The sequence below is a fragment of the Mastacembelus armatus genome, chromosome 20 (genome assembly GCF_900324485.2).
Source record: "Mastacembelus armatus chromosome 20, fMasArm1.2, whole genome shotgun sequence".
NCBI classification, from domain to species: domain Eukaryota; kingdom Metazoa; phylum Chordata; class Actinopteri; order Synbranchiformes; family Mastacembelidae; genus Mastacembelus; species Mastacembelus armatus.
Window position 1 is genome coordinate 11,150,135 of NC_046652.1, and position 25,561 is coordinate 11,175,695.

The window sequence follows — 25,561 nt, forward strand, 5'->3', positions numbered from 1 at the left end:
GGGTCTAGGCTTACTGAGAAAGTTATCCTCCAACAGACCCAAGCCAACACCACAGTTAGCTGCCATTTGTTTGCCATTGCTACACAGGTTGCAAAGTCTTGAACTAGGTAAAATTAGTGTTTTGTGTAAAGTTTTTGGTGCAGTACTTAGTCATTTCGCAGATAATCTCTTTTTTTTTTTTAGGCCTTCTGCATTGTTTGTAATCAGTTTGTCATTTGCTTGTACTTTAATGAAACATACCACTTAGAAATCTCTGGCTGTCAACAAGGCCATTGATTGGATTGTTCTCAGGCATCAGGTAGGCTTATCATTTCTTTGATAAGTGCTGTCAGAGAGCCAGGCTGGTTTTGGCAGAATAAGATTTCTAACTGTGAATAGTGAACCAGAAGATGGCCTCCTCTGCCTTTACACTGAAGAGACTGTTGTTCTGTTAATAATGTTGCGACTGAGACACTTTGAGCAACTCTTCAGGACTGTGTATCAGAACAACTGCAAAAGAGCAGGTTTGTTTGTTTGTTTGTTTGCTTGAGTTTAAATATATCATATTTAGCAATGCATCTTCTGTCATCTGAGTTCTAATAATTGATATGCTTTTATTAATTCATGAAAATATTATCTTTCAAAAATCTTATTTTGTCCAAACAACAGCCTGTAACTCAGCAGTATGCAATTTTGAATGTATAGAGGACTAAGTAAAACTGGACGTAATCATGCCTGAGAAATATGTAGCTATGGAAATAGTAAAACTCCAAGACAGCATCTGACTTTTGTACCTTATCTTCCTTCTTTAATAAATCTCCATTAACATTTTATAATGTCCTGGGAGTGATGGTAGTTAGCTGAGGCACGTGCCACTGCATATCAAGGGGCCCTCTGGACGGTAGCACTGTGTTATCTGGTGCTTATCTGACTCCAATATTTAATGCCCTTCAATGGTGGTGAGAAAATGCTGCAGACTTTGACATTAAAAATAAAATCTCAACATTGAATAACAGAATAACAAAGATGTATAATTTCCTTTTAGCCTTTTGACATATACTTGTACTTTTCACCTTGAATATAATGCAGTTATATTCATTGCTGTCACTGCATCAGAAGTATGAAATTAAGTTTAGGTCATTCGTGTTTCTGTAGTTGCCTGGGCACTCAAAGGTCCTTGAAAGTGTTCCAGGAAAACCTTAAATAGTTAATTACACCTTAGCTACACTACATGTTACAGTATAGTCAGGGCAGTCAAGATGTCTACACCTACACCAGATAAACTATGTTTTCTTTCTGTCCAGGGTGTACCCCTGCCTTATACAAAGAACAGTAGTTAATGGGTTAAGTTTACAAGTTACAATAAATGCTTTTGCCTGGAGTGACCGTCTGACATCTGTGACCTGTAGAATGTCAGACAGTAACGTAGTGATGCTCTACCAGGTCTCAGTGGAACCACTTTCACTTCTTGCATCTCTTCACTGAACTCATCAGAAAGTAAACAGCCCACTTCCCAGTCTTAAAAAGTCATTCAGTGCCCTTTCTGGATCTTTAGGATCATATTCCTGCTGCAGTCCTAAAACTGAAGGACAGTATGTTATAAAAAGTGCTTAATTTTCCTGCATTGTTCATCAAATATGGATGTGAACATCCTTAAAGCCCAAATGAGTGCACAAACATTGCAGTCTAATGTTCAATTTAGATCCACTGTGATGAAACACATCCCTGTCTTCTTTTTCTTCCCAACAGCAATTTCAATCTTGTTTGACTCAAGTTATAAATCTCCATTTTTATGTGAACTAACTCCTGGATTTGTATCTATGTCCAGGTTATGCTGCCCAAAAGCTGTCTGAGTCCCAGTGAGAAAGAAAAGGGCTAAAGCCGCACCAGTTGAAACCAGCTTTCCAGTGCCTCTCCAACAGCGACTCCACTGTGGAGCCATGAGCGACCCCAACGCTCCTAACCAGATTACAGATGTCGTGGCATCGGTTATTCACGGTGTAAGTTCACACAACCGCTCACATAAATGCTCGAGTCTGTCCAGCCAGGTAACGCTGCAGAATCACTAATCCATGATAAAACACATGATGCAGAGTTTGGTGAAACTAGTGTCAAATCCGATGAAATTCTGCAACAGTTTATGCACATGAATGGTGCATAAACTTCACCTCCAAACTTGCCTCTGCTTTAGTTCACATTCTCCCAAAATTATGCTGCATCAGCTGTCTCTGTCGGCCCTGGCATTGAAGTGTGTACTTTGGACAGTGCTGTTCCCCCCAGAGCTATGTATGTACAAATCTAGTCACAACCCAGAGCCAATTCTCTGCCTGTGTGCTTTTGAATGCAAAAATAAAATGTTCAGAATAGCTCAAAAGCACTCCATGTCTGCACAGAGAGCTGCTTCTGTTGACATTTCCTTTTCATAAAAACTAGCGGACAGTGTCAACTGAAACAGTTTCCTACCCTTTTCTATTAATTTGTTTGGCTTCTAGTGTTGGAAACACTAAAATACTTCTGGCACATGATAATAAAAAAACATACAATTGCAAAAGCTGCTTATAGGATTGATGTAATAAACATGGCTGGCAAAGCTGGTGGGGGTCAGCTGGTCAGCAGCCAAAGAAAACACAATTCCTTGACTCAGGGGGTTCTCAACAATTTCATCTCAGAATGATTAATGTGCTGAAGCAGAAAATATCACAAGCTTAGAGGAAAAAGCCACATATCAACAGTTCTCTGGTTTAATATGGCTAGATATCATCGGTTTGGTTAGTGAATTCCAGGAATTAATATGTTTAATTGCATTCCAGGAATCATAAGGATTGCATCTTTTTTCTTTTTTTTTTTACTGATTTACCCACCTTTCTCAAGTGTTCTCATGTTCTTTTACTTGAGTGAACGATTTCCTACATTTCCCAGAATGACTTTATGCAACCCATACTGACGATCATTCACCGTGCTGTGGGTTGAATATGTACAGTATGTGAATGGCAGCAGTGATGGTTATACTGCAGCAGGACCAAAAAAGAAATTCTGGCAAAAACTGATTCTACTTGGAGAGACTTCTTATGAGGTCAACTTTTATGGTTATTGTTGACTGGAAGAGTAAATATTCTTATTACTGAATTTGTACCTTGTACATCATCACGGTTCACTTGGCAGCGCCAGAGGTCTTCTTGGCCATGCAACTCTAGGAAATTCTTTTTTTTCCCCCTCAACTTTGTGTTTTGTCAGTGGTCTGTCAGCTGTTTTCTTTGAATGTTGCACACCTGTGTGACCACACTGACAACACCGGCATATGCCATACCTACATGGAGTACTTAGCATTTTTTTTCACCATCACAAAACAGACACTTCTCAATTATTAATGTGTTGGGATTTTTTTTTTACTGTATATATTCATTCCTATTATTTTAGTCATCTTGAAACAATCACTCTCAAAGAATATCATTTGGCTGTTCAGTATGAACAAAATCATACAGAGGGGGCATCTCAGGTATAAAACCCCACTGCCATTCATCCTTCCACTTATCAATAAATGAATCCAAGAAATTAAAAATCTGGAAATTAAATACAATTTTTTTTTAAAATTATAATGTGATTTTAGTGATTTTAGCATGAAATCTGAGAATATTAGAACCAAGGTTTGTCAAAAATTTAAATAATTTTCTTATATTCACAAGTCAAAACAAAACTTCTCGTCTTGATACCCATAAAAATGCAAAATATTATTCTAACAACCAAACTGATCCTAAATTTTTATTCAAAGTGACAGATCTATCTTATTTAGTGCCCTTGATTGTATATGCTGCACAAAACATTTTTATCTTGTTTAAAGGCTCTTTTTATCTGCTGAAAAGTAGTAGTAGTAGCTACCTAGAGCATCACATGGTGCAAAGGGCTATAGTATAATCCTTTTTAACTAATATAATTACTGTGGCAAAGGTGTAAGATTGACATCCAAAAAGTATGTTTGCCTGTCCAAATTAGCTTTATGGTTGTTAATTTCAAAAGATTTGCGATGCAACCCTCCTGGAAAAACAGTAGACTACAATATTACTTTCTGATTATAAGACTTGCCAGCAGGTGACCTGCTGATCAAGAAGCTCAGTAAAGATAAAAATGTTTGTTGTACGACAGTGCCTTAGCAGTTATTGGCTGCTTTCCGGGCTCCAACTCAACCAGGTTAATTATTATCTCCTTAACAATGTGTGTTTGTGTGCATGAGTGGTCAGAGAGAGTTCAGATAGTGCTGTTTAGATTTTAGGGCCTAACATTATGAAACTGAGAAACATCTCCTCCCTCAGAAGATCTGCTCTCATCATGTATTAGGGGCTAACTGAAATGGGAAGCAGGTTGTCTTCCATAAAGGTGGCTACAAGGTCTTTGTTTTAATTCTGACACTGGAAAAGCAAACATAGCTATCTTGCTGTATTTTAGACTGCAGCAATGCACCTGTGTAGATAGATTATCTTTTTGCATTGAGGTGAATTTGTTCAGTTCAGTTCAAGCAGAGAAGACTCAAGGTAACATATGAGTGCAAAATATGGTTCGCTCTCTTTATGTTTGTCATATATAATATTGTTCTTCTATATTTAGCTGGACTTTGGTTCTTTAGGTAAATGTAAATCATCACATCATCATCTCTGCAGCTGTTAATGTTCAGTTTAGGTCTTGAACTTTAGACATAAACCTTTATTTTGTCAACAGCTCAGTGGCTTTTCACAGGCATTAGAAATCCAAGGTAATAGTTAGTTCTTAATGTTATTCTAATGCGTCACGAATTACAGATGGTCAGCCCTGTCATTAGGTGGATTATACAAGACCTCTGAGCACTGAGCTCTTGGATTTCCCTTTTAAATTAAAAGGATATCTTATCCCAAACAGATTTCTTTGCATATATGTAGGGAGAGAAACTTAGACTGTCAACATTTCAGTTCAACATAAAAATGTGAGGATGTTTCTTGTGGCAGAGTTTGTGGTTTCACTTTAGATTTAGAACCCACAGATTCAGTGTTTTGCTCCAGTGCATTTCAGCAGAGTAGTAATTGTCATAATTGTAAAATAAATATGAAGCTTCAGCCACAAGCTGATTAAATTCTTATAGTAGAATTCACACTTTGTTTTTGCACATATTAAACGAACTAGATGTAACGTATTCATTCTCAAGTTTCAGTTGTACTAGTAGGTTGAATTTAGTATTTTTGGACAGAGCCAGTCCAATTGATTTTCTGTTAAACTGGGCAGCCTCTGGCAGTAGCTCTGTATTTATTCTACAGACCTGAGAGACAAGTTGTACTAATCTCCTCATCTCACGTTTTGTTAGAGGAAGCATGTTTTCCAGATAAATTACTACAGATGAATCCTAATTACAGTTTTAATGTTCAAACTTTTGCAGATTGACAGTGTAAAAGTATCTGCTACTCCACAGTATGTTTTTTTTATTTCTGCTATATCCAGCTATTGTCAGCCCTCATTAATTAAATCCCTTTATGGGATTCAAGTCCCCTGGGTAAAAACCGCTGGACCTGATCACATTGTGGACCAAAAATATGTTTCTCCATTCATATTTTGTACTGGTGATAAATTGCATTGTACAGCCACTGTATCAGTAAATCTTAGAAAGATAGTTACTGTCCGGAAGTAAGCTGTCAGATCAGTTCAGATATCAGAAAGGATCAGTACATTAGAATTTACACCACTTCCACCACTTATGTTTTATTACATACTGCAGAATCACTCTTACTCAGCGAAGTGTGAGTTAATTGTCTTCAATTTAGATAAAAATAAGGATTGAAAACAATAACTCTGACAAATGATCTGTGTTTAGCTCCTGGAAACTGTGTTTGTGCAGTACGAATAGATAAGGCCAAGAGATTAATTGCCAATACAAATAAAATCAATATGTCTCTCCAGATAGGAAGTAAAAACAATTCATTCTCTCTCATGTATAAATGTATATTTGATCTTATTCTTGCAAAACATGGAAAACACACCTTTTCACACCTTTCAGTTATGATGAAATAGGAAGACTGCAAAAAATCTGTGCTTGCATCATATAAAATGTATGCTTCGCTGAGGAGAGACTTAGGTTACTGTTCCTATGCTTTCAATCATGATCAGAAGCCCTGAAACATATTGTGCCCTTGGATGTTCTTGCAGACTCATGTTAACACATGCAGGAATGCAGTGACTCATCAGCCACACAGTACAACTCGATCACTGTAACATCCACAGTCTTCACTACAAGTGCTGACTGCTATAGGATTTAAGCCTACCTCACGGCACAGGTAATCTCCTCTGTAGCCTCCACGTACTGCAAATTGTGGCAATCTGTTCTGTTGACTAACAAAACTTACTCAAGTATATTTACACTTAGAGACTGAAGTTGCGATTTAAAATCATTTAGAAAACACTGTTATTTGGTTTTTGACTGATTGTAGTTTAGAATCCTATTGCAATTTTGTGTCCAATCATCCAGTCATACAGAAATGAGTCATCTGTGGCTCTACCTTGATGGGGCTCACATTATAATCACATCTCATTAAAGGCTGCTACTTTATTATGTCTCTCGTCAATATTAGCCAACAAATATGTGTTCTTTGAGGAGTGTAGGATGTTTAGCTCCAGTGCATTTACATCGCCCTTCATGGTGTACTGACCAACAGCACCTTTGGGCCTTAGTTAAAATGTGGAGATGAATGTCAATGTCAGGTATTGTTCCTGGCTGTTCAAACACTGCTTGTCCTTTCAGGCAGCATTTGTCCTCAAAGCGAGATTGACAGTCTTGTTTATTCTGCCGTGGTGCAATGGGCAGAATGTTGAAGGTGGCAGGTTTGCCGATAGGGCTCTGATTAGGGTAACACGAATTTTGATAAGCAGGGAGAGGGAAATCTCCTGCCTGCAGTTCTTAATAGAGGTGTTAAGGGTCAGAGCTCCAGTGTTGTCATGGTGGAAGGCACTGACGCTTGTTGCCACCAAAAACCGCTGATACCACTGAACCACTGATAAAGTTCACGTTGCCATGAGCGAGGTAAGTCTGAAGCTCCTTATTGAAAGTCAGAAATATTAGTCTTTTTTTTTTTTTTTTTTTTTTTTTTCGTTGTCTAGTAAGTTGTGTTTTTGCTCGGCACCCCTCTGCTTGTTTTTGCACATGGTTTTGGTTGTGGAAAATTCTCTCACCTCCTTGAGAATCCCTCACACATCTCTCCTACCTCTGGGGACTCACTGTGAAATCATGATATGAATGAGAGCTCTGTAAAAATAAACTGATGGATTGTGTAGCAGCACGTTGAGGGTTTTCAGTAATCTGAAGAGGATAGATGTGTTGTAGGTTTTTGGATCAGTCATTTAATTAAATATTGAAGTGTTGAGATAGTGATGTGGGATGCTATCTAATGACAGAAACTGAAAAATGACATGGATGTGTAGGTGATTTCACACTTTCTGTGGACATGCTTAAATTTATAAATAACTGTTGCGGGTCAAGTATCATAAATCCTGATGGATTTAATGAGCTTAAGGTGTTTTAATAGTGAATTATATGAAGCCTTTGTATATGAGAATGTAGTTAGTTGAAACTGTATAAGTTGTTCTTCGCATGATTTGTCAGCTTCACTTAGCAGAAAGAGTTGATTTGATTTAGTAATATATTATTTCCAGATTTAGTATGCTTCTTCATACAGTTTGTTGGAGGTTTTAAAAACAAATAACAATGTAAAATTAATATAATTAATATGATGATTATAAATAATTTATCTTTAACTGAATATACTTAACCTACTTTCAATTACATTATTTTTTTAATAAATTATAGTTGGTGTATTTTTTTTTTTTTATATTACTGTCTGCTACTGATATGAGTTTGACACAAAACTAAGTGATTCATGTGGGTGTTCTTAAACTTAATCATCTGCTTGTTGCTCTTTGCAGCTCGGGGGAAAATTTAATATATGGTTTATAAGTTGGGTGTCTTGAGAACCAATTGAGGAGGCATCAGGTAACCTGTGTATGCAGAGTTTTGTCACAGGAGGGAACACTGGAGGATCTGATGCATCTGCGCAGTAGTCATAGCAACTTTAATCTAGGGCACAGCAAGGAACCATAACCTGCTGCAAGAAAACAGATCTCTTATCACCCACATGATTCCTCTCACACCCCAGCATGGAAAAAGACTGACTGGTCAAATCACGTGGCTATTGTTTCCAATTTAAAGCTTATTTTCAAGTATGTATGAATGACAAAACTCATATGAGGACCAGAACTCCCCCTAGTGCTGCTTTAAGTGAAAGACAAAACACTTTGTGCTTTGAGCACTTTTCATCTACAATGTAATGCACAAAGGGCAAATATGAAATAGATATTAATTAAACTTTTGTTAGATTTTTACTTATTTGCACGATGCTTTTATTGTATAATTTCCTTATAAAACTGTTTTGTATGTTAATTTCCTGTGTACTAACTGCAAACACAGCGTAACGCAAAAAATTTGTATACATTTATAGATTTAGTGTATAGTATGGAATTGGGATACATTACCTTGACTACAGACCAAACATATAACCACAAAATAGTCCAATAACTTCTAAAAACTTTTTTTTGTTTGTTTGTTTTTCTCTTCATAAAAATAATTTTGTCAGAGTTATTTTTATTTAGTTTTAGCAGGCTTAACTGATTTATTTTCTATTTATTTATTTATTTATTGAAAATATCAGGTATAACATTTCACATGTTGCCATTTGTGTGCAGCCAGATGCTCCTGCTGCCTCACTGCTACAAGGGACTCTGCACCCAGAAGAGGAAGACGATGGGGACCTGAACAAAGCTTTGGGCGTCCAGCGCTTCGAGCAGATCCTCAGCCCCACTGCTGTTGTACCTGATGAGCAGCACCATATCTATCATGAGGAGGACATTGAATGTGAGCACACAGAGGGGTCATCATTATTGGATTCATTTCAACATCCATCCATAAGAGCGTGTGTCAAATGTGTATAAAAAAAAAAAAAAAAAAAAAAAAATTCAGACGTTAATCTGTGTGTATTTGTATTTCTGCTGTGTCTTCGCCACAGACCACCGTCACTCTTCTCACCACATCCACCGACCTCTTTCCAAACTGCACCCTGAGGGACGCAGGAAGAAGAGCAGCAAGAAGAAGAAGGACAAAGAACACAAAAGCAGCCATGTTCCCTGCAGTAGCCCTAAAGAAGAGGGAGAGGAGGAAGAGGAAGAAGAGGAGGAGGGAACAGAGACAAGTTCAGTACCACCTGATTCAGCGAGAGTCAAAGATGTGGAGGTAATCAATCGATTTTTAAAAAAATATATTTTGTAGTATTTCAGTGAAAGACTACTACTACTGTTTTCTAACATTTATATACATTATATTTATATTATATGTATAGATGCATTGGACTGCACTATAATTACATTAAACTCCACCAACATCTGCTCAATTCCTGCTCTGACTGACAAAATATGTCATTATGATAAACTGTATATCATTCTAAATTATTTCAAGCGTTTTTCACTGCTGTATGTATTATAATTCACACCATAACAATGAATTGGATTTGAATTTACAGATAAAAAGGAGCATTGGCCATGCCTCGTTTTATGTATTCTTGTACTGTTAAGTTAAAATGATGAAAAACACTGATGTGGGTGTAAATTTGTAAAGTGTTCAGGAATGTGCTACACTATAAATAGCCATAGCCCATGCTCTGATACACCCCTTAGTTATTTGCTGCTGTAGCATTACCATATTTTCCTTTATGAATATTTTAGTATCGCTATTAAGTGTTTGGTTTCATGTCTGGCTGTTATTAAGATACCAAACAGGTTCAGATAATCTACATCATAATGTAACTACATAGTGTTCACTTTGAAGAATTCACAGATTCAAGTGCTCTTATTTATTTTAAAGTAGTATCTGGTTTCACTATGTTACATATTTTGTCACTTTTATTTGTAGCAACTTAAGTATACTTTATAAAAGAAAAAAGAAGGCTAAATCAATTAAGCATGAGATCCAGGTGGTGTACATTTCATGGTCTTCTATCCTTATCCATGTTATCCTTGGTATCCCACTGCCATAGCTTTGCAAAAAGAGACTATCCAGGAAAACAAAAGGTATTTTTTCTAAAAGAGGTAACTCATAACTTCGAAAAATACCATCTCAGCTTAGTTGAACAGCTGTAGCTTCATTTGAGGGTCTGATGATTTTTGTGAGTATAGTTTTGACCAGAACGAAGGCTGTGTATTATGGCTTTTATTTCTTCCAGTGTAGTCCAGGTGAAAGGTTTCAGGGTCAGTGTGGAAGGTAGGAAACACTACGACACCTAAGACCTATTCTCGTGTATATATGGGCATATAAATAAGAAGACCAACTTAAAACAATTCCAAAGCTATGCTTCACTGTTAAGCCCCCAACCTGTGCAATGCCTCCACACTGACATGCATTCATCCACAATGCCAACCTGTCTACACTGTGCAGAATCAGAAAAAAACTTTCCTCAAGCTACTTTAGCAAACAAGAACCTCATCCGTCACATTAGGTTTTGTCTGCTTACAGTAGCACAAACATAAAGTCAGTACTACTGTATGTAGCAAAAACATGGCAAGCCTGGACAAGCTGAAAGTTCTCATCAGCACCTGCCTATGACAGGTTTTGTGATGGTCAGAGGACATTTCAGATCGGAAAACTAAACTAGGGAAAGCCATTAAATCAATCAGGATGACATCGTTCAAATGGAAGTGGATTGGACACAGTATATGCAGAGGACATATCTGCACGTCTCGCCTTGACTTCGAGTGGAAAAAGGGAAATAGGAAGACTGACTGGCTTTAACTAGCGAACCCCGCAAGCGGAGCTCCATATCCTTAGGATACACCGGGGAGAGGCAAAGCAAGCAGCTCAAGATAGAAATGTAGATCTACAGGGACAAAATGGAATGAGACAAAGAGAGAAATATGTAAATAAATCTTTGTACCCTTTTTTCAGTGTTTGCATCAAAAGCATCTGGTTTGAATTTTGAGGTCGTTCTGTCATATAAGTCGTTCGTTCTTGCAGTAAGCAGCGCTCTAACCAATGACTATACTGTCAGTGGTTCTAACACTCTGTTTCCTCCACAGTTCTTTGTGTCGGACGAAGAGAGTACAGCCACACATAGCAAAGAGAGCCCACACTCAGCCCGAGAGTTGAATATTGTCCCACAGTCTGCTGTGGGAGCAGATACCGAGGATGCAACTTCGACAGAGTGAGTCGACTTCACTGAAAAGGGGTGCAAGAGATGCTAGGTTTTATCTGCTGCAGCGATTGCATAATACACGTTTTTTTTTTTGCCATGTTGAAATGTTCTCACAGATGCACTGACTGGGTGACAACACTCAGGCACACATCTCATTGGCCAGTGAGATACACGCTGTACGTTACCATGTCCTAGGCATCTAGTGGGCCTGCTGGGCACGATCTGATGGACCAGAGTAATCCTCTCCTCAGAGACACATATATCACCCGTCACCATAGACGACACAACACACCTCAGCAGCCCCAGGCTCCACCTATGACATTTACTTCTCCATTTCATGAGGGTTTAATCTGAGCTAGGATAAAGGTGTGTGTGTGCTCGTTTTCAGTCTGTCAGAGACACCTAATCACAGAGGATTTGTTTTTAGAAAACACTGTGGTGAACGGCAGATAATTGAGTGCAAAAGCTTTTTTTCCTCTTTTTTTTTTTGGAAAAGTCTTTAAAGAAAACTAACGTGAGAACGGTGAGTCGATTATAGTTGCTTTAATTGCTTTGAAGGATTTGTACTAAAACACCCTTTGATGCCAATTCTATGTATTGTTTTTTACAGTGTACCAAGTAATTTAATTACAGCTGATGAGCTTATGAGTCGTAGTAGAAGGGTCTAATACCTGGAAAAGTAATAATTTCATTGAAATAAAATTTAAAATAAACACACAGAACAGTATAGGGGTTGTTTATAGTTTGAATGTGGTATGGTAAAAAGTCTTTGTCTGTGCTTTCCAGTGTTTATTATAAGCTGTTTGGGGAAAAGAGTTGACTAAATATTAAAACAGCACCCTATTTTTTTTTTAATCTTTTTTTTTTTTTTTTTAATAGTAAACCAGCCACATCCGACACTCCCTGCCCGTCTCCTCAGTCAGTGGCACCTGAACACGTAACGCTAACCCGGGTATCATCAGCCAGTCGCAGCTACGACCTGCATGAGCGCCGGCGCACAGGCAACATGACGGGTGCAGAGCAGGCCAAGTACCAGCGCATTCCTACTGATGAGAGTGAGGCTCTGACGCTGGCCTCTGCTGACCTTGACGGCATCAAGAGTAAGTACTTGTCCGTACTTACACTTGATTTTATATACACATTTTTGCCATTTTGATTGGCAGGTGAGTAGATAATACCATTGACAGATTAATGCCGTTGATTGAATGAATTTTGTGCATTAAATTCATTTGTGCATATTTTGATATATATATATATCTATATATATATATATATGTATATATAGGCCAACTTTTTCCTTCACAAATGTTGCAGACTGCTCCCTCTTGCCATGTAATGTCCCTTCCCCCTTGCCCGACATGGGGTTGTGATCAGACTCGGGAAGATTTACGTCAGGCTTTCAACCCCTCAGCCAAGAGCAGCAGCTTATTAGAGAGTGTGGCGGACAAACCCGCATTATTAAATTAGCTGTTCTCGCTGTCAGCTGAAGCCGCTGGACTCAGGCCTGAGCCAACATGCTGGATAATTGTGAAACATGGACTCAGTTCACAGCCTTTAATCATTGGTAGAGTTTAAAAAAGGGGGATGAGTTAAGTAGGCATGAAGGCCAAATTAAAAAAAAGCTGATATTGGCTTCATATTGTCCAGAAATAGGCTTAGTGACAATGAGTCTAGCCTCTCAACAAGTTCATTGGTAGTTATTCTGATGTTGTCTTTGTCTGCTTCCCATCACTATAAATCATCCTGGGAAAGTGTCCCTGTTTCTGGCTGCTAACAATAGGAATTATTAGATCAGTGTCCTCCCCTTTTGTTTGACCTGAGCAAATTAACACTTCTGCCCTCTGATGTATTCTATAGAACATCAAGGAATGGCAACGTTTTCGCGTTTTTTTTTTTTTTCTGAAATCCACACTCTCCAATTTGACCAGTCATTTAGTCAGGCAGCCATGCCAGCTCCAACCCCATGCCTGCCACAAACCAACCTCTTCAAACTTTTTCCAAAAAAAAATTTTTTTTTTTTTTTTTTTTTAATTTCACTTTAATCATCAGTAAACACCATCTGATGTCTCTCCACATCCTTTTCACTCGCCTGTGCCCTGCCAGTATGAGTAACTCTATTCCCAGCTGTGGGCCCACAGAAACAAAAGTGGCCTGGCCCCGTGTGATTTGGTAGACTGACATTTGATCTCAGGTAAAAGGTCAGTGTGTGCAAACTGAGGACTGCTATGACCACAAACTAAAGTATTTCTAATTCTGCTGATTGGAGGTCATGTGTTCAATTTTATATGCTAGTTTTTTTTAATTCAATAATCTTGTGATATGGTGATCGGTCGTCTTTATTCTATATATTTTAACACTTCACCTCTTTTCTCTCTCTTTTTCTCCACCAGGTCATCGTTTTGAAGATGTTCCTGGTGTGCGTAGACATCTTGTCAGAAAGAGCACCAAGGGGCAAGTGGTCCACATTGGTAAAGACCACAAAGAGCCCACCACCCGTAGCCGTAAGCAGGATCGAACCCCACATGAGGTGAGATGTTAGATTACTTGCTTATCATCCTATCTCTCTAGCATTTAAGCAGAACAGGCACCACTTAATGCAGTGGCTTAACAGGTTCACTAGGTTCATGACAAATGACCAAGGAAATCCAGGAACAATGGAAAACTCATCATCAAAATGCAAAACTAACTTATGATTATTTTCCTTCTCAGTTTATTTTTCAGCTATTAATTAAATTAAGTAAATAATTTGACTATACAATCTGGTACAAATTATATACTGTGTCAAACAAATGTTATTAAAATCAATCTATTTTTAGATCATTTTCCTTTGTTGGGATAAATTACAAATTCAGAAGGTCACAAGGATTATAACCATTTGCAGAAATTTCTGTTTCTGTGTAATAATATGATTATTTCAGCAATATTAAGTGAAACCTGTCATCACTTTAAAATTGACCAACAGGGCTTGAAAATTAATCAGTTCATGAAAAGACTAACAGACTAACTGATAATCTAAGTCTTTTTACACGATTTCTATTTTATAATGCGGTTAATTATTTCCAGAGATTCTGATTTTAAGAAAAAGGGATAAACCATGTATATATTTTTAATAGTTGGTATGTCAAATGCTACTTATGAAAATAACAAACCTATTATTTATTTGGTGTCAAAATGATTTGTAAAATGTAGTTGCAGTTTGTGGAACCTCTCTAGTTTTTTTTTATTTTTTATTTTATAATCCAGACTTAAATAAATTAAAGTTTAAATGTTAATTGCCTCCAAGGATGATCATAAATCCAATTATAAAAAATGACCTGTCTTTTGTAGATGGGGCATGGGGGGGAAAGGAGACAATTAAAAATGAATGAATGAGTTATTTCCTTTCACATGGAAAGGAAAAAAGAGGGGAGAGAGGAGCTTAGGTAACCAGACACTCAGAGCTCACTGAGAGAAGGAGGGCCATGTTTTATTAACACAAACACATACACACATTCTCATACACAGCTCTGAACCCCCAGCAGCCCGGCTAAACAACAGGTCCCTGTCAGGTGTGTTTGATGAGGAAGAATTACCTCAGACGCATGTGTGTGAAATTAGGGTCCCATCCTTTGTGATGCTGTTGGTTGAGTCAGTGTTTGAGTGCTCTCTTGCACCGTCTCACTCCTCCAGCTGATACCGGTGGTTCTGTACCGCTCTGCCTCGCGGCCAGAAGGCGTCCTGCTGGACATGCACTCTGGTCAAATGCCTCGGTATCAGGAGGTAAGGCTGGATGACCAGCTAGAGTCAGGTTTGACCAGTGTGGGTGTGATTTCACAGGCATGCAGCAGGTTATTGAATGCACAAGATGGCAAAGTAAAGGAATATTTTCAGTTTTGTTGTCGGATTGTTTCTCAGGGGATGATGACTAACGTGTTTATTTAATAATCTCACAGATGTTTGATGCTGAGCAACTTGAGATATGCATTTGTTCTCTGCTCTGACTTTTTTGTATGATGCTTTTAAGATCTTTGACTGACTTTATGCAGTTTTTGATCTTGTAGGGTAACAACATGGACAAGAGTCTTAATTTGTGTGTGGAATGAAGTGTGGAATCTGTTTGCTGATGTTCACATACATAATACTCCACTGATGTCACCACTGTTTGACTGCTGCTTGGTTCTTTTTTTTTTTGCTATTTAGTATTGTGCATTTAGCACAATAGTTTTTAGTAGACGGTCGAGATGTTTTCTATCTTTTGTCACCTAAACCTGTGTGTTGTTTCCAGGTGTTTGTGGAGCTGAATGAGCTGACCATGGACAAGAACCAGGAGATGCAGTGGAAGGAAACAGCTCGTTGGATCAAGTTTGAGGAAGATGTGGAAGAAGAGACGGATCGCTGGGGGAAACCTCATGTGGCTTCGCTGTCTTTCCGCAGTTTGCTGGAGCTCCGAAAGACCATCTCTCATGGTAAGATAGAGAACCTGAGTATAATGTCATTCTTAAAGCTTAAAGGCAATATTGGCCTTACACCTTATCATGTGGGTGCTTGCAGGTGCAGTGCTGCTAGACCTGGACCAGAAGACCCTGCCTGGCATTGCCCACCAGGTGGTGGAGCAGATGATCATCTCTGACCAGATCAAAGCTGAAGATCGAGCCAATGTCTTGAGGGCCTTGCTGCTTAAACACAGGTGACTTGCCGCAGCAGACCATAATGATCAAGCTTGCAGTTTGCTGTTACGTTATGTGTCGCAGCAACTTATTTCTTCCAGCAGAGCCCTCTCTGCTTTATGAAGCAACATTTGACCATAATACTAACATCAGTACTGGTTTGGTCATAGTCAACTGTCCCTGGCTGGATTTAAAGCATTACCAGTGATGTATGTGTATGTGCTATTCATCTAAGCCCACATGACAGTGTGCATGCTGGAACAAGGCTACACTGAAGCCAGTGTTAGTTTATACTGGTGATTACAGTTTTTTATTGTTTTAAGGATGAACAGCTGTTAAACTTCCCCCCCATGCTTCTTGCTACTACTTTAGGTGGCTTCATGCCTGGTCACAGCCTCTCTTCTCCTGTTAACCCTCTCTATGCCTCTCCCTGCCTCTTCTAGTCACCCGAGTGATGAGAAGGACCACAGTAGCCATTTCCCTAGGAACATCTCAGCAGCCAGCCTAGGCAGTCTGATAACACACCACCACAATGCCAATCACACCCATCAGCCAGAGCCATCTGTTACCGATCCCCTCATGGCCACCATTCATAATTTGGGAGACACAGAAACTCGTATTGACATGGAGAAGAATGAAGTACAGGTTAGATCTGGATATCAACTGTTTGGTAAAATCAAATGTATCCTTCATTGTTCTGATTTCCTCTTCCTGTGTTGCTTCTTCTTTCAGCAGAAGGAGCCAGTATTGGTGCCTGGTATGCATCGGTCCAAATCCAAACATGAGTTGAAACTGCTAGAGAAGATCCCCGAAAATGCCGAGGCCACAGTTGTTCTTGTTGGTAAGCTACTAATGCATTAAAAGCCATAAAACACCTTTGTTGAAACACAAGATGCTACTTAAAACACTCCAAAACAACTTAAAATCACTTGTGTTCCTTTGTCTTTCTTTAGTGTATAGTACAATCTCCTTGTTGACTATCATGTACACTCATCTTCTAGGCAGTGTTGACTTCCTGAAGCAGCCCACCATGGCCTTTGTGCGGCTGCAGGAGGCAGTGGAGCTGGAGTCGGTTCTGGAAGTCCCTGTGCCTGTTAGGTTCCTGTTTGTTCTGCTGGGGCCCCCGACCACGAGCATGGACTACCACCAGATTGGACGCTCCATCTCCACACTCATGTCTGACAAGGTTAGTGGGGTGTCAGTGTCAAAGGAAATCTGATCATTTTTAAAATATCTTTTACATGCATAACAAAAATTATATATGACAGTTAAAATTAAACCTGCAATAAATGAAAGCAGATACACAAAGAAATGCCAACCTATTGTTGAGAATGATATAATAATAATATTTATTTTACCTAATGATAAATTACACTGGGCTATTATGGGTGCTTTTTTTTTTTTTTTAATGTGCCTGTATTACAAATTTTTAGTTGCATCTATAATTTCAGACAAGACTGACACAAAAACAATTGAGTTTATTTATTGATTAATTAAATGTGCCATTTTGGTGCAACACAATTATTTTTCCATGTCCATTTATTCTTCTTCATCAAGCAATTCCACGAGGCAGCCTACCTGGCAGATGACAGGCAGGACCTGCTGAATGCCATCAACAGCTTCTTGGACTGCAGTATCGTGCTGCCACCTTCAGAAATGGGGGACGATGACCTGCTGCGCTCTGTTGCTCGCTTCCAAAGGGAGATGCTTCGCAAGAGGGAGGAACAAGAGGTCAAATTGCTGGCCAAGGAACCTAAAAGCCTCGAAGAAAAGGGTAAGCATTTCTTGCTGCACCTATGAGCTAAAGAAATGTATCATTTTTCATGACTTTCTCTCACTGAAAATACACAGAGAGGTGATAAATTAAAGAAACAACCAACATAATTCATCACAATAAGGTGTTGGACCACAGTAACTTGAGTGCACCTTGGCACTGATTCTACAAGTGTCTGAGCTCTTCCTGAAGGATGAACACCTTCCTTCCATAAAATATTCCCTCATTTGATGGCGATGATGATGGGGGAGAGTGTTGTCTAACACGTCAGCCCAAAATCCGCCATAGGTGCTCAGCAGGGCTGAGATATGGTGTTTGATTCACACTATTTTCATGCTCATCACACCAGTGACCCATCTCACCCTGTGGATGGGGGTATTGTCATCATGTACAGACCACTCCCATCAGGGAGTCCATGTTTCATCATAGGATAACAGTGATCATCCAGAACATCTTTGTATTGATTTGCTGTGATCTTCCTTAAAGGGACTACTGGATTCAAACCATACCAGCCGAAATCCCCTCATGGGTAGGGGTTAAGTGCTCAGGGTTTTCCTTTAATTTGTCACCCAGTCTGTAATTATGAAATCTGCTATTTTCCATCATCCAGAAGCCCTCCTCACACCTTTGAAAAAGTCTGACGACCCTCTAGAGCGCACCAGACGCCCCTTTGGTGGGGTGATACGAGACGTGCAGCGGCGTTACCCAAAGTACGTCAGTGACTTCAAGGATGCCCTGAACAGTCAGTGCATGGCTGCCGTTATCTTTATCTACTTTGCTGCCCTCTCTCCGGCCATAACTTTTGGAGGATTACTGGGTGAGCCCATTCACACAGTCCTGCATTGTCTCATGTGTTAAATCCTGCTAATGCAATGACAGCTATGTTAGCAATCTATTCATTATAATGTTAATTTCTCATGTGTGTCTGTTGATAGGTGAGAAGACAGATGGCCTGATTGGTGTGTCTGAGCTGATTGTGTCCACAGCAATGCAGGGCGTGATCTTCTGCTTGCTCGGAGCTCAGCCGCTGCTGGTTGTGGGCTTCTCTGGTCCCCTGCTGGTGTTTGAAGAAGCCTTTTACACTGTAAGCTGATAAATAGTAAATCAGCTTATTATTACTTTAATTCAAACTGTAAAAACTAGAAGTTTGGGATTTATGGTTACAAACTTCCTGTGGAGACAAGAAGGGACTGTGCTTAGGCAAGAAATGATCCAGCATATTACCCCTCTCAAATTACTTGCTCTTTTTATTAGATGGTGTATTTTGTTACCTTTGGACAGAGCCAGACTACCACTTTCCCTCTGTTATCAGTCTCAATATAGCAGTAGGATAAACAACACAGTTGCTGGATGCTGCTTTACATTCAATAGAAAAAAATAGGAAAAAATAATAGAAGCATAGTATTAAGAAATGAAATAAACATATGTTATATTTTATTTAATTAGAGCCATTTAATTTAATTAATTTAATTCCTTTAAACACTCATAAACTCATCTAATCTTCCTTGTACAGACTGAAGGTATGATTCAATCAGATTTAATTGACAGTGACCTGGCACCACATGAAAAACCACCCCTAGACTCTTAGACTAAATTCAATTCTGATATTAATAAATATTGATATCTGATGATAATAAATATTGCTGCCTCCAGAGTGATTCACAAAACATGACATCACCCATTTTCCAGCTGAGTCAGTCCACTGCAAAACAGTAAGTAGAGCACACGCAAAACAAAACACATAAATCTCTCATATGGAATCAACTCTGGACTTTTATTATTATTTTATAGAAGACAAGGCTGTGGGTTTGCAGTTGAGCTGTTTTATGAAAATATATAAAATATTTGACAGCGACCACAAAAGTACAAAAGTAATTCATTCGTGTTTTTATTTACAGAGGAACAGCTCATACAGGACATTAGCGACTCTCTCCTGACCGGATCATGCTGTACATGCTTTTATATCATTTTGGTTTGACTCTTGTAATTGTTTTCAGGGTTGAACCAAGAAACAATGTCACACCTTTAGCAAGTACAAAATTCAGCTGCTATCCTTTTAACAAAGACTAGTAAATAAGATCCAGTCTGGTTGTGGTTACTAGTCAGCTCTGGATCTGATTTACAGATTTTTCTAACAGCCTTAAAATCATTTCATGATTTGGCTCCTGGCTACACTGCTGAACTATTGCTCCACTAGAAGCCAGAGTGCAGCCTCAGATCCTCAGGCTGGAGGCGTCTGGTTGTTTCCAAGTCCTGGCTCAAGAGTGAAGGAAACCGGGAATTTGCTGTCAGGGGCCTCCAGCTCTGAATTCCCTGCCTGAGGATCAAAATCAGAAACATTCCTAAAACTTTTTACGAGGGTTTTTCTTTAATAAGTAATATACTGTTTAGATTTCTTACTTTGCTTTATGTTTTTATTGGCACTGCCGTTTCTGTTTTTACCTAGCGTAACTATAATGTGTTACATTTTAACATGTCTGATTTACTGCCTATTTCCAGTTCTTTGTGTTGTACTCCTGTTTTGAACCTTGTAAAGCACTTTGTTTTAAAAAGTGCTGTATAAATAAAGCTATTATCAATATTAATCAGAACTGCTCCAACTTGAGCAGAGAGTAATGCATTTACTGTATGTAGGATCCCATTGCTCATTGAAACAAAGTTTGACATGTTGGGACCTTGCATGCACATTTTTGTGGTTTCTGTGAAATTTTTACCAGTCTATAAATAATACTGAATTATTCTGTCCCCACAGTTCTGCACAGCAAATGAAATGGAGTACCTAACAGGCCGTGTCTGGATCGGGTTTTGGCTCATTGTTATCGTGTTGATCACCGTGGCTCTCGAGGGAAGCTTCTTGGTCCGCTTCGTCTCCCGCTTCACCCAGGAGATCTTCTCCTTTCTCATCTCTCTCATCTTCATCTGTGAAACCTTCATCAAACTTTTCAGGGTAACCTGAGACTTGAAATAATAACTCCTGATTACAAAAAGTTTTTGTTGGCATGCTGGGGTTTTACATCCCTGACACTAAATGGGGCAGACAGGTTTCTGGACAACATTCAAAGCTCAAGGTTGAAATGTTTTTCTAAAATGTGCACCTGAAATCTTTTATGATTGACTGGATTTGACAGTTAAATGGATTGAGAGTTTAACTATTATTCAGGCTTATGATTTTAAGGGTTTCCCTTTTTTTTAAGACGTCTGGCAAGAAATTGTGGGTGTGATATGTAAAAGTGTAATCACAGAGGGTGTATATGTACTCGTGTGTGGCATGTATTGTTTGTGTAATATTGTGTATTTATATAACCCATTTTGTTTGGTCTCACAGATTTTCAAGGAGCACCCATTGAAACGCTGCTCCCTGAGCAACGACACTAAAGGAAACACCTCAGCAGAAAATATCACACTGGTGTTGAACAACAACACGCTGCCTGTGACGCTGAAGTTCCGAGGCGAGCCCAACACTGCGCTGCTGTCTCTGGTTCTCATGGCGGGAACGTTTTTAATTGCTTTCTACCTGCGAAAGTTCAAGAACAGCGCATTCTTCCCTGGAAGGGTGAGGAGCTAAAGTCGCATTAAAGCATCTATCCTGCAACATGAACCCCTACATATTAAACATCTCTCATCCTATATCACCTTTCTGTGTGGAGTTTGCATGTTCTCCCTGTGCTTGTGTGGGTTTTCTCCAGGTACTCTGGTTTCCTCCCACAGTCCAAAAACATGTATGTCAGGTTGATTGGTGACTCTAAATTGCCCATAGGAGTGAGTGTGAGTGTGTGAGGTTGTTTGTCTCTATGTGGCCCTGTGATGGACTGGGGACCTGTTCAGGGTGGACCCCTGCCTTTCACCCAAAGAGACCTGGGATAGGCTCCAGTAGGTCCGTGTGACCCTGGTTAGGAATAAGTCGGTATAGATGATGGATGAATGAATGTTCTTTTCCAAACTTGTCTATATTAAAAGTAAAAACTGATTATTGAAATTTTATCTGTTCCAGCTTAAGCAAAACTGTCATCACTAGGTCCATTTAGCTGCTGTTTGGGACATTTTTCATCATATCACAGAGATATGATCTAAATTAAATCTATTAAATCCTAAATTAATTTTACTTTTGTAGACAACTGAATTGTGTTGGCAGGACAATTTCAGTAGCTGTGCACACCTATATTCTGTTCTACAAGTATTGTAAATATTTTGGATATATTTTGATGTGATACTTGAAATAGCCACTTTTCCTCAGACTGTTTATGTGGTGTTTAGTTACGCAGAAGTATTGGAGATTTTGGGGTTCCGATTGCCATCCTCATCATGGTCCTGGTAGATTACAGCATAGAAGATACCTACACACAAGTAAGGATCAATTCTACCAGAACATTTTATGCGAATGTTTAACCTTTGGCCTTGTGTGTGCTTTAATGCTACACAGTACAGACATTCATGATCTCAGTTATTCCTCTCATATACTATCTTTATCCTCCGTCCAGAAACTGAGTGTTCCTGTAGGTTTCTCAGTGACCAGCCCTGACAAACGTGGCTGGATCATCAATCCTCTGGGTACAAACAGTCCATTTCCCATTTGGATGATGTTTGGCTGCTGTTTGCCTGCCCTGCTGGTTTTCATCCTCATCTTCATGGAGACTCAGATCACCTCGTGAGTAATGCTGCAGTCATGTTGGGTTGGATTATTGATTTATTACAAACTGTAATTGTGTCCTACTATATATGATACATTTTAACCTGCAGATTTGATTCAAGGTATATTTGACTGAGCTCTGATTCTGATTTAACAGGATTTTAATTGAATTTATAGTCCTGTTACAAAGAATAATGTAACTATTTACAGATATTTTAATAATCGTGGTAATTGGTGTGTGTGTGTGTGTGATGTACTGTTTGACTTATCAAACCTATGCTGTTTGTGTTTCTCTCCGGCCTCCTGTAGCCTGATCGTGAGTAAGAAGGAGCGGATGCTGGTGAAGGGGTCTGGTTTCCATCTGGACCTGCTGCTGATTGTGGTGCTAGGCGGCACCTCGGCTCTATTTGGCCTGCCATGGATGGCAGCAGCGACTGTGCGGTCAGTGACCCACGTCAACGCTCTCACTGTCATGAGTAAAGCCGTCGCTCCTGGAGACAAGCCTCGCATTCAGGAGGTGAAGGAACAGAGGGTCACAGGACTCCTGGTGGCCATCCTGGTTGGTGAGTGGTAGATTTAAATCTTAATGCTGATGTTTTCTTTATCACCTTCGATCTTTATTTTCACCGCTGTACTGTCCTGCTTTCTCCAGGTCTGTCCATAGTAATTGGTGAACTGCTGCGTATGATCCCCCTGGCCGTGCTGTTTGGTATCTTCCTCTACATGGGCGTGATGTCACTCAACGGCATCCAGCTAACGGAGCGAATGATGTTGCTGCTTATGCCACCAAAGTATCACCCTGACCACACCTATGTGCGCAAGGTGAGCAGCACGTATCAGCTGTGTCTTTCTGTGTTTACATTTTAAGTTATGAGGAATAAAAAGTAATCAAATTGTGTTTTGATTAAAATATATATTATATATATATATGTATATGTGTGTGTATATATTTGCTTAGGCTCTTTGGGTAAATTATTTAATAATTTTTAATATAAGGTGCCCATCACAATCTCTAGAGTAATACCTTAAGATTCCCTGTTTTATCCTGCCAATAGCCCAAAACCTAAATGGATTTTCTTTAAAATAATTAAAACCACAAATGAACAGAAAATCCTCAGATTTGAGAAACCTGAAGCCAGTGAACGCTTTGAATGTTTTAGTTTTTACCTAAAACACCACTACAAGATTTGAAAAGATTCTTTTATGATTGGCCTACACCTATGAATTCTTTTTTTAGCTTTTCTAACTGTAATGCTGGTGACAGACTTTTATTTACGATCTCTTTAATTCTTGCAGGTCCGTACGCTGCGCATGCATCTGTTTACCTGCATCCAGCTTGTGTGTCTGGCAGTTCTCTGGGCTGTTATGTCAACACAGGCGTCTCTCGCTTTCCCCTTCGTCCTCATCCTCACTGTTCCTGTAAAGATGTTTCTGCTGCCCCGCATCTTCACCCTCAGAGAGATGGCATGTGTAAGTAAGCCACAGGGAGGCGCAATATATCTCTTTCTACACATGCACCACACCCTCAGATGCAGCAGTGCAGTGTGGTTATAGCTGTTCTGTTCTAAGACAAGATGACCACACCATTTAACGAATTGTCCTTTAACTTCCCCAATAGTGACAAAAAACTCATATAAAAATCTTTTACAGGCTGGTGCTGTAAGAGCATGACTGACAAATCTACTGCCAAAACAAAATTATAAAACTTTTATAAAAACATTATGTAAATACAGTTGTTTTTTTATATACAATCAGTTTACAGTCAAAAGGTTATTTCTGATGTTTCTCTCACTCTTGTAGTTGGATGCAGACGATGCAGAGCCGAAGTTCGATGAGCGTGAGTGTCACGATGAGTACTCTGAGATGCACATGCCTGTGTAACCAATAACATACCCAGTAACAAACACAACCATTGAGATGGGGGATGCGGCTGTAGTATCTCCAAACTGAAACACAATTTTAACTGTCACTGTGTGCTACTGGACCTCATCATCAGCTTCAAGTCATGAATGTACAGTATGTCAGAGGTATCGCTGTTTGTGACTTTGACCAAACTTTATTCAAGCAGGTTTTTTTTTTTTTGATAGGAGGCCAGCTAACAACACTCTGGCACAAACAATGAAAAGAGATCGAATGTTCCTTAGAGTATGTATGTATATACATATACATATATATATATATATATATATATATATATATATATATATATATATATATATATACATATACATATATATGTATATGTATATACATACATACTCTAAGGAACATAGTTGGATGATGATCTCAAACTCATAATGAAATATAATAACAGTAGGTAAACTTGCAAGCTTGATTAGTTTTTAACCCTGAAAATTTGCTCTGATTCACAATGAATATGTGAGGATACATTCCTTTACACTAACATTTATTTCTGTTCAGATTTATTCCTTTCTCATCTTATGTTTAAGCTCACCAAGCGCCTTACAAAGGATTAAAAAAGGTATGCTGAGGAATGTTTGTTCTTCATCCTGTCTTATACAGACAGCTGATCACTTTACCTGCCTCCTAAAGCTTGTAGCACTTTTTTTAAGACACCAAATCTAAATGACTATATTTTATCTAATCATTTTTATCTTGAGTCCTGTTAAATCTCTTAAATATCAAGCTTTTTTACTTTGCTTCTTAAATGAATTCCTGTGATTGATTGGTTTTTGTTTTTTTTGCCTGTCCTTCTTCAAACATTCATTTGGTTGTACTGAAATGCAGCATTTTATGTCAAATTCTGTAGTTAAAGCCGAGAGCAGATGGATATCTCACAGGACTCTAATGACACACCAACAAAAAAATACATTCTATGAAAATGCAGTTTCTCATTACACTAATATCTGACATTATGTTTGTCTCTACGGTGCATTTTAGTAGTAAAAAGTGGACACAGTGGAATAATCCATATACTTCATGCTTAGGTGTAGGGCACTAATGTAGTTTTTTGTTTTTTTTTAAAGTCTCACTTGGTGTGTGGATGGTTTATGGGAATAACTGTTTTTTTTGTTTGTTTTGTTTTGGTCAGGGCATTCACCCCCCCCCCAAGTACAGTAAGGGGGCACAAGCCAAAAAACAAAGTATTTGTGAACACGGGAAACAATCTGGTGCCCCAACAAAGTTTCCCATACGAACAAAAGAGGTTTCTGAGTATGTGACAATTTGTGTGCCTACAAGAAAACACTCTTTACATTTCCTTGAGTTACCCATGGCTCTTTTTCTCTCCATGTGTGTAAATGACAGTGATGGAGTTAATCGTAGTGGTCAT

At 38.9% G+C, this 25,561-nt stretch overlaps 1 protein-coding gene across 5 annotated transcripts in view; it reads left to right on the forward strand.

Annotated features, from left to right (window-relative positions):
• The window catches only part of slc4a2b (solute carrier family 4 member 2b), a 48,749-nt gene extending 24,404 nt beyond the window's left edge, over nucleotides 1-24,345 (forward strand). For 4 of the 5 annotated variants that reach the window (XM_026292512.2, XM_026292511.1, XM_026292508.1 and 1 more), the window contains 22 exons: nucleotides 1,808-1,979; nucleotides 8,728-8,896; nucleotides 9,048-9,271; nucleotides 11,107-11,231; nucleotides 12,102-12,322; nucleotides 13,613-13,749; nucleotides 15,487-15,667; nucleotides 15,753-15,888; nucleotides 16,312-16,513; nucleotides 16,601-16,709; nucleotides 16,870-17,054; nucleotides 17,426-17,642; nucleotides 18,253-18,459; nucleotides 18,578-18,726; nucleotides 20,395-20,589; nucleotides 20,968-21,195; nucleotides 21,897-21,986; nucleotides 22,121-22,287; nucleotides 22,579-22,832; nucleotides 22,922-23,091; nucleotides 23,566-23,739; nucleotides 24,070-24,345. In XM_026292512.2, the coding sequence (XP_026148297.1) occupies nucleotides 1,920-1,979; nucleotides 8,728-8,896; nucleotides 9,048-9,271; nucleotides 11,107-11,231; nucleotides 12,102-12,322; nucleotides 13,613-13,749; nucleotides 15,487-15,667; nucleotides 15,753-15,888; nucleotides 16,312-16,513; nucleotides 16,601-16,709; nucleotides 16,870-17,054; nucleotides 17,426-17,642; nucleotides 18,253-18,459; nucleotides 18,578-18,726; nucleotides 20,395-20,589; nucleotides 20,968-21,195; nucleotides 21,897-21,986; nucleotides 22,121-22,287; nucleotides 22,579-22,832; nucleotides 22,922-23,091; nucleotides 23,566-23,739; nucleotides 24,070-24,150 (3,681 nt within the window). In that variant the 5' untranslated portion in view covers nucleotides 1,808-1,919 and the 3' untranslated portion in view covers nucleotides 24,151-24,345. The remainder of the gene's footprint in view (nucleotides 1-1,807; nucleotides 1,980-8,727; nucleotides 8,897-9,047; nucleotides 9,272-11,106; nucleotides 11,232-12,101; nucleotides 12,323-13,612; nucleotides 13,750-15,486; nucleotides 15,668-15,752; nucleotides 15,889-16,311; nucleotides 16,514-16,600; nucleotides 16,710-16,869; nucleotides 17,055-17,425; nucleotides 17,643-18,252; nucleotides 18,460-18,577; nucleotides 18,727-20,394; nucleotides 20,590-20,967; nucleotides 21,196-21,896; nucleotides 21,987-22,120; nucleotides 22,288-22,578; nucleotides 22,833-22,921; nucleotides 23,092-23,565; nucleotides 23,740-24,069) is intronic. The other variant, XM_026292513.1, reaches the window with a different exon arrangement.
• Nucleotides 24,346-25,561: the final 1,216 nt, after the last annotated feature.